The 8,878-nt window shown below is 50.1% G+C and overlaps 1 protein-coding gene across 1 annotated transcript; it reads left to right on the top strand.

Moving 5' to 3' along the window:
• Positions 1 to 1,344: 1,344 nt before the first annotated feature.
• On the top strand, positions 1,345 to 8,506 carry LOC311426266 (uncharacterized protein). The gene is made up of 2 exons (XM_084502507.1): positions 1,345 to 4,271; positions 4,368 to 8,506. The coding sequence occupies exon 2, from the start codon at positions 4,821 to 4,823 to the stop codon at positions 7,872 to 7,874; it is 3,054 nt and encodes a 1,017-aa protein (XP_084358633.1). The 5' UTR covers positions 1,345 to 4,271; positions 4,368 to 4,820; the 3' UTR covers positions 7,875 to 8,506.
• Positions 8,507 to 8,878: the final 372 nt, after the last annotated feature.

Below are 8,878 nucleotides of genomic sequence, written 5' to 3'. Positions count from 1 at the left end.
GTCGCCCTTCTCTGCACCTGCTCAAGCACCTCCATGTCCTTCTTGTAGCGAGGGGCCCAAAACTGAACACAGTACTCGAGGTGCGGCCTCACCAGAGCTGAGTACAGGGGGACGATCACCTCCCTAGCCCTGCTGGTCACGCTGTTCCTGATACAAGCCAGGATGCCGTTGGCCTTCTTGGCCACCTGAGCACACTGCTGGCTCATATTCAGCCGACTATCCACCATCACTCCCAGGTCCTTCTCTGCCTGGCAGCTTTCCAACCATTCCTCTCCCAGCCTGTAGCTCTGCTTGGGGTTATTGCGCCCCAGGTGCAGGACCCGGCACTTGGCCTTGTTAAACTTCATGCAGTTGACCTCAGCCCATCGGTGCAGCCTATCCAGATCCTCCTGCAGAGCTTTCCTACCCTCAAGCAGATCGACACACGCACCTAACTTGATGTCATCTGCGAACTTACTGAGGGTGCACTCGATGCCCTCGTCCAGATCATCGATGAAGATATTAAAGAGGACCGGCCCCAGCACCGAGCCCTGGGGGACGCCACTAGTGACTGGCCTCCAACTGGACTTGGCTCCATTCACCACGACTCTTTGGGCCCGGCTATCCAGCCAGTTTCTAACCCAACGAAGCGTGCGCCAGTCCAAGCCAAGAGCAGCCAGTTTCTTGAGGAGAATGCTGTGGGAGACGGTGTCAAAAGCCTTGCTGAAGTCAAGGTAGACCACATCCACAGCCTTTCCCTCATCCACCCAGCGCGTCACTCTGTCATAGAAGGAGATCAGGTTCGTCAGGCATGACCTGCCTTTCATAAAGCCATGCTGACTGGGCCTGATCACCTGCTTCCCCTGCAAGTCTCTCAATGGTCTCTGCAATCTGCCTGGTGAACTTGCAGTTCTCAATCACTTTCCTTCTCAGAAGCAGGAGACCTCCCACCCTGCGCACTGGGCACCTCCTTTCCCTCTCCTCCCCATCCTTCCAGGCAAATGAGCAGCACCACTTCCAGGAGAACTGGGAGAGGATTTTGATGTCTTACTCGAGGTATCTTTGAATTGAGGACCTGCCTTCCAGCAAGCTGCCCCTAGCACAGTTGCTGTGGTGGACTGAGCAATCAATGCATGTTGCAACAAGGGAAATGCCATTCAGGTATTAGGAAATAAACTTTCACCACAGCAGTGATCAAACATTGAGACAGAAGTGGAAAAATGTGGGAAGTCTCCATCCCTGGGGATATCAGCATTCAACAGGACTGGGCTCTATGCAACCTCCTCTAATGTCCAAGCTGGATCAGCTCTGAGTGGGGAACAGGACCAGAGATCTGCACAGCACCTTCTTTCCAAAGCAAGCTGTCCTGGTTTCAGTTAGCACAGAATTAATTTTCTTCCTAGTAGCTGGTGGAATGCTGTGTTTTGGCTTAGAATGAGAAGAGTGCTGATAACACCCCGATGCTTTAATTGTTGCAGAGCAGTGCTTATACTAAGCCAAGGACATCTCAGCCTTTGCTCTGTCCTGCCAACGGGCAGGCTGGGGGGTGCAGTAAGAGCTGGGAGGGGACAGACCCAGGACAGGTGACCCAAACTAGCCAAAGGGGTATTCCATACCATCTGACGTCATGCTAAACAATATATAGGGGTGGCTAGCCGGGGGGAGGGGGCCGGACTGCTCGGGGTTAGGCTGGGCATCGGTCAGCGGGTGGTGAGCAATTGCATTGTGCATCACTTGTTTGTACATACTATTATTACTTTCGTATTATCACCATTGTATCATCATTATTATTATTGTTATTATTATTTTTGTTATTTTTTTTTTTTCCTGTCTTATTAAACTGTCTTTATCTCAACTCACGGGCTTCACTTTCCATTTCTCTCCCCCGTCCCAGAGAGGGAGGGGGGAGGGTGAGCGAACGGCTGCGTGGTGTTTAGCTGCCGGTCGGGTTAAACCACGACAGTCTTTTTGGCGCCCAACGTGGGGCCCGAAAGGTTGAGATAACGGCAGATCTGATCAGAGTGTGTTAAACTAAAATTGGTGTAAGGATTAGACCTGCTTAATAGTCACTTGTCATAATGCTGATTGCTTTAATCACAACTCTGCTGCGCCTGTTTTCCAAATTGAGTATTATAGTACATTATTTTCCGTATTTGCTCTCTGTAGTGTTGTTTCTCCTCTCCGGGCCCTGGTTTCAGACCATTATGGTACTAAGTGTTATAGCAATGGCTTATGAGACGATAAGATATCTGGTCATGACTCTAACTTGGTATTTATACTCAGTAACATCGTGGACTCTGTACTTTGGAAACAGCATCTTGGGAACTATTAGCAATTATACCTATTGTTTTTCTCCATTAGAGAGTCAATCTGTGGAGGGGAAAGGGGAGGATATTTTTCCTTACTTGCTTACTCTCCCTTTCTCCTTCACCACCCCTGTATCCTCCTGGGTCACTCTGCCTTCCTCCTTCACCACCCTCTTATCCCCTGAGCTTGTCACAATAGCTCTCCAAGATATTGAATATTTCTGGAATACTCAGAATACCATAGTCTTGTTGTTCTGCCTCATGAATGCACTTCAGATTCTGCTTAAAGTTAAACAACTACTTATGAAGCTCATCCGGAGATCTGCCCGGAGGCAGTATAGTTGTGGGTGGCAGGGAGTATGGGTGGATATGGGCAGGCATCTAGAGCAGTTGGCACCCCCAGTGTGTTGGAAATTCACCCCTGAACAATGGCAAAATCCTCAAAAACTGGCGGAATGCTTGAAAAAAAGGTGTAATGATTCTGGCAGTTCCAAAGTAACACAAATCATTGTAACGTGCTGGGGCCTGGCTCATGCCTATCGAGCTGCCATTGATACTGCTGTCAACTTAGTGACAGACCCTGCGGCCACTCCAAACCCTGTGACAGATCCAACGGCCACTGTGACCCCTACGGTGGATTCTGCAGCCGCTCCAGTCCCAGCTCCTGCAGCCGCTCCAGTCCCAGCTCCTGCAGCCGCTCCAGCTCCAGCTCCTGCAACTGCTCCAGTCCCAGCTCCTGCAGCTGCTCCAGTCCCAGTTCCTGCAACTGCTCCAGTCCCAGCTCCTGAAGCTGCTCCAGCTCCAGCTCCTGAAGCCGCTCCAGCTCCAGCTCCTGCAGCTGCTCCAGTCCCAGTTCCTGCAGTCGCTCCAGTTCCAGCTCCGGCCGCTACTCCAGTCCCAGTTCCTGCAACTGCTCCAGTCCCAGCTCCTGAAGCCGCTCCAGCTCCAGCTCCTGAAGCCGCTCCAGCTCCAGCTCCTACTGCTGCTCCAGTCCCAGCTCCTGCAACTGCTCCAGCTCCAACTCCAGCTCCTGTAGCCGCTACAGCTCCGGTTCCTGCAACTGCTCCAGCTCCTGTAGCCGCTCCAGCTCCTGTGGCCGTGTCAGAGAAACGAGCTGTAGCAGTGCAAGTTGACCCTGCAGAGGGCATTCCAACCCCTGTGGCAGAACCTGTAACAAAGTCAGAGAAACGAGCAGTAGCAGTGCAAGCTGCCCCTGTAGAGAAGGTGAAAATATGGTATAGAAATTCAAGTCGTTTAGAACGCAGAGAGTCTTCTGCCAATCCAGGTAAGGCTTCTGCCAAAACTAAGTATAGAGATGACGAAGATGATGACGACGCTGGGCCGTCAAGGATTCAGGAGGAGGAAGATGAGGATGCCGAAAGAGCAACAGTAACTACCCGAAGCCTAAACGAGCGCGAGCTACGAGATGTGCGAAAAGATTTTGGTCGCTGTATAGGTGAGCAGCTTGTCACCTGGCTGCTCCGGTGCTGGGACTCTGGAGCCAATTGTGTGGAATTAGACGGCAGGGAAGCCAAGCGGCTGGGATCCCTTGCTCGAGACGCCGGCATTGACAAAGCAATTGCAGATGGAGCACGACCCACCAGCCTCTGGAGGCGTCTCCTCTCAGCTGTGAGGGAAAGGTATCCCTTCAAGGAAGATATTTTATGTCTACCAGGCAAGTGGACCACTATGGAGAAGGGAATCCAGTACCTGAGGGAATTAGCCGTACGGGAAGTGATTTATGAGGATCCAGACCTCAAACAAACATCCACAGATCCAGATGAAGTCAAGTGTACACGACCCATGTGGCGGAAGTTTGTACGGAGTGCACCATCATCATATGCCAGCTCATTGGCAATAATGGCCTGGAAAGAGGATGAGGAACCCACAGTGGGTGAAGCGGCTAAACAACTCCGGCAGTACGAAGAAAGTCTCTCCTCTTCCTTACAGGCCTGCGTCTCAGCTGTGGAGAAACTTTCTGAAAAGGTTCACCAGCTTGAAGAGAATCTATTGTCCTCCCCACCTGAACCAACCAGTGCCCACCGACCAAAGGAGAACACTCGGGAGAAACTTTCTGAAAAGGTTCACCAACTTGAAGAGAGATTATTCTCCTTCGCACCTGTACAAAGCAGTGTCTCAGCTGTCAGGGGTAGGCGTTCACCCACACAAGGAAGACGATATGGTGGGTACTCACCCCGTGCCACCCTGTGGTTTTACTTACGAGACCATGGAGAGGACATGAGAAAGTGGGATGGAAAATCTACCGCGACCCTAGAGGCACGGGTACGTGAGTTGCAAAAGAAAACAATCAGGAAAAAGGGATTCTCCGAAAAGTTTGCTGCTCCAACTTCCAGCAGACAGTCCTTCAAACACAGAAACGAGGAAGATTCTGACCAGGATTAGGGGGGCCCTGCCTCCAGCCAGGGGGAGGAAAGGGACAATCGAGTTTATTGGACTGTGTGGATTCGATGGCCTGGCACATCACGCGCACAGAAGTATAAGGCTTTAGTAGACACCGGTGCACAATGTACTATAATGCCATCGAGCTATAAAGGACCAGAGCCCATCTATATTTGTGGAGTGACAGGGGGATCTCAGCAGTTGACTGTATTGGAGGCTGAAGTGAGTCTGACTGGGAATGAGTGGGAAAAGCACCGCATTGTGACTGGTCCAGATGCTCCATGTATCCTTGGCATAGACTATCTTAGAAGAGGATACTGCAAGGACCCAAAAGGGTTCCGGTGGGCTTTTGGTATTGCTGCCTTAGAGACAGAGGGCATTAAACAATTATCTACCTTGCCTGGTCTCTCAGAGGACCCCTCTGTTGTGGGGTTGCTGAGGGTCGAAGAACAGCAAGTGCCAATTGCTACCACAACTGTGCACCGGCGGCAATATCGCACCAACCGAGACTCCCTGATTCCCATCCATAAGCTAATTCGTCAATTGGAGAGCCAAGGAGTGATCAGCAAGACTCATTCACCTTTCAATAGTCCCATATGGCCAGTGCGAAAGTCTAATGGCGAGTGGAGACTAACAGTGGACTATCGCGGCCTGAACGAAGTCACGCCACCACTGAGTGCTGCAGTGCCGGACATGCTGGAACTTCAGTATGAACTTGAATCGAAGGCAGCCAAGTGGTACGCCACAATTGATATCGCTAATGCATTTTTCTCCATCCCTCTAGCAGCAGAGTGCAGGCCACAATTTGCCTTCACTTGGAGGGGAGTCCAATATACTTGGAATAGGCTGCCCCAGGGGTGGAAACACAGCCCTACCATTTGCCATGGGCTGATCCAGTCTGCACTAGAGCAGGGGGAAGCTCCTGAACACCTGCAGTACATCGATGACATTATTGTGTGGGGTGACACAGCAGAGGAAGTTTTCGAGAAAGGGAAGAAAATAGTCCAAATCCTTCTGAAAGCCGGTTTTGCCATAAAACAAAATAAAGTCAAAGGACCTGCACGGGAGATCCAGTTTTTAGGAATAAAATGGCAAGATGGACGTCGTCAAATCCCAATGGATGTGATCAACAAAATAACAGCTATGTCTCCACCAACTAACAAAAAAGAAACACAGACTTTCCTAGGTGTTGTGGGGTTTTGGAGAATGCACATCCCAAATTACAGTCTGATTGTAAACCCACTCTACCAAGTAACTCGTAAGAAGAATGAGTTTGAATGGGGCCCTGAACAACGACAAGCCTTTGAACAAATCAAGCAGGAAATAGTCCATGCAGTAGCCCTTGGGCCAGTTCGAACAGGACCAGATGTAAAGAATGTGCTCTACACTGCAGCCGGGGAGAACGGCCCCACCTGGAGCCTCTGGCAGAAAGAACCTGGGGAAACTCGAGGTCGGCCTCTGGGGTTTTGGAGTCGGGGATACAGAGGATCTGAGGCCCGCTATACTCCAACTGAAAAGGAGATATTGGCAGCATATGAAGGATTTCGATCTGCTTCGGAGGTGGTCGGTACTGAAGCGCAGCTCCTCCTAGCACCCCGATTACCGGTACTAGGCTGGATGTTCAAGGGAAGGGTCCCCTCTACGCATCATGCAACTGATGCTACATGGAGCAAGTGGGTTGCACTGATTACTCAGCGGGCTCGAATAGGAAACCCCAGTCGCCCAGGAATATTGGAAGTGATCATGGACTGGCCAGAAGGCAAATACTTTGGGATATCATCAGAGGAGGAGGTGGGTCGTGCTGAAGAAGCCCCACTGTACAACCAGTTGCCAGAGAATGAAAAGAAATATGCCCTGTTCACTGATGGGTCCTGTCGTATTGTGGGGAAGCATCGGAGATGGAAGGCTGCTGTATGGAGTCCTACGCGACGAGTTGCAGAAGCTGCTGAGGGAGAAGGTGAATCGAGTCAGTTTGCAGAAGTGAAAGCCATTCAGCTGGCTTTAGACATTGCTGAACGAGAAAAATGGCCAGTTCTCTATCTCTACACCGATTCATGGATGGTAGCAAATGCCCTGTGGGGATGGTTACAGCAATGGAAGCAAAACAACTGGCAGCGTAGGGGCAAACCTATCTGGGCTGCTGCATTGTGGCAAGATATTGCTGCTCGGGTAGAGAACCTGGCTGTGAAAGTACGCCACGTAGATGCTCATGTGCCCAAGAATCGGGCTACTGAAGAACATCAAAACAACCAGCAGGTGGATCAGGCTGCTAAGATTGAAGTAGCTCAGGTGGACCTGGATTGGCAGCATAAAGGTGAATTATTTATAGCCCGATGGGCCCATGACACCTCAGGCCATCAAGGTAGAGATGCAACATACAGATGGGCTCGTGATCGAGGGGTGGACTTGACCATGGACGCTATAGCACAGGTTATTCATGACTGTGAAACATGTGCTGCAATCAAGCAAGCCAAACGGTCAAAGCCTCTTTGGTATGGAGGACGATGGCTGAAATATAAATATGGAGAGGCCTGGCAGATTGATTACATCACACTCCCTCAAACTCGCAATGGCAAGCGCCACGTACTTACAATGGTGGAAGCAACCACCGGATGGCTGGAAACATATCCTGTGCCTCATGCTACCGCCCGGAACACCATCCTGGGCCTTGAAAAGCAAGTCCTATGGCGACATGGCACCCCAGAAAGAATAGAATCAGACAATGGGACTCACTTCCGAAACAACCTTATAGACACTTGGGCCAAAGAACATGGTATTGAATGGGTGTATCACATCCCCTATCATGCACCAGCCTCCGGGAAAGTTGAACGATACAATGGCCTGTTAAAGACTACCTTGAAAGCAATGGGCGCTGGGACGTTCAAAAACTGGGATACGCATTTGGCAAAGGCCACCTGGTTAGTCAATACTAGGGGATCTACCAACCGAGCTGGACCTGCCCAATCAAACCTGTTACGTACTGTAGATGGGGATAAAGTTCCTGTAGTGCATGTAAAAAATATGCTGGGTAAAACAGTCTGGGCTACTCCTGCCTCAGGAAAAGGCAAACCTATTCGTGGAATTGTTTTCGCTCAGGGACCTGGATATACTTGGTGGGTGATGCAAAAGAACGGAGAGGTCCGGTGTGTACCTCAAGGAGATTTAATACTGGGTGAGAATAGCCCATGAACTGAATTGCACCATGTTAAATAGTATATTATACTGTATGTTATCACTACCATGATTACTATAGGTGACTAATTAGAATGTATGGAAAAGAGTGTAACCTGAGCATGACATAAATGGTATGGAATAAGGGGTGGATAGATGTCCTGGTTTCAGTTAGCACAGAATTAATTTTCTTCCTAGTAGCTGGTGGAATGCTGTGTTTTGGCTTAGAATGAGAAGAGTGCTGATAACACCCCGATGCTTTAATTGTTGCAGAGCAGTGCTTATACTAAGCCAAGGACATCTCAGCCTTTGCTCTGTCCTGCCAACGGGCAGGCTGGGGGGTGCAGTAAGAGCTGGGAGGGGACAGACCCAGGACAGGTGACCCAAACTAGCCAAAGGGGTATTCCATACCATCTGACGTCATGCTAAACAATATATAGGGGTGGCTAGCCGGGGGGAGGGGGCCGGACTGCTCGGGGTTAGGCTGGGCATCGGTCAGCGGGTGGTGAGCAATTGCATTGTGCATCACTTGTTTGTACATACTATTATTACTTTCGTATTATCACCATTGTATCATCATTATTATTATTGTTATTATTATTTTTGTTATTTTTTTTTTTTCCTGTCTTATTAAACTGTCTTTATCTCAACTCACGGGCTTCACTTTCCATTTCTCTCCCCCGTCCCAGAGAGGGAGGGGGGAGGGTGAGCGAACGGCTGCGTGGTGTTTAGCTGCCGGTCGGGTTAAACCACGACACAAGCTCATGGTTCCTGTGTTCTAATACTGCTCACAACACCTCTGCAGGCAGATCACTTGAGAGTCAAGCCAGTTTTTAATGAAAGGGCATCTCTGCCCCTAATCTCCACACATTAACATTTATTCAGCTACTACAAGCACAGCCAGAAAGCCCCAAAAAGAGGCTGCACATATGCTGGCCAGATGTCACATGGATCCCACTGCCACCCAACTCCTTGTGTTTCACCCCAGCTTGCTGAGACTTTAGCATGACCACACCGTGGAA

This window comes from Aythya ferina (genome assembly GCF_964211825.1).
Source record: "Aythya ferina genome assembly, chromosome: W".
Classification (NCBI taxonomy): Eukaryota; Metazoa; Chordata; class Aves; order Anseriformes; family Anatidae; genus Aythya; species Aythya ferina.
Note: the sequence above shows the minus strand (reverse complement) of the source record. Positions and strands in the feature narration are given on the sequence as shown.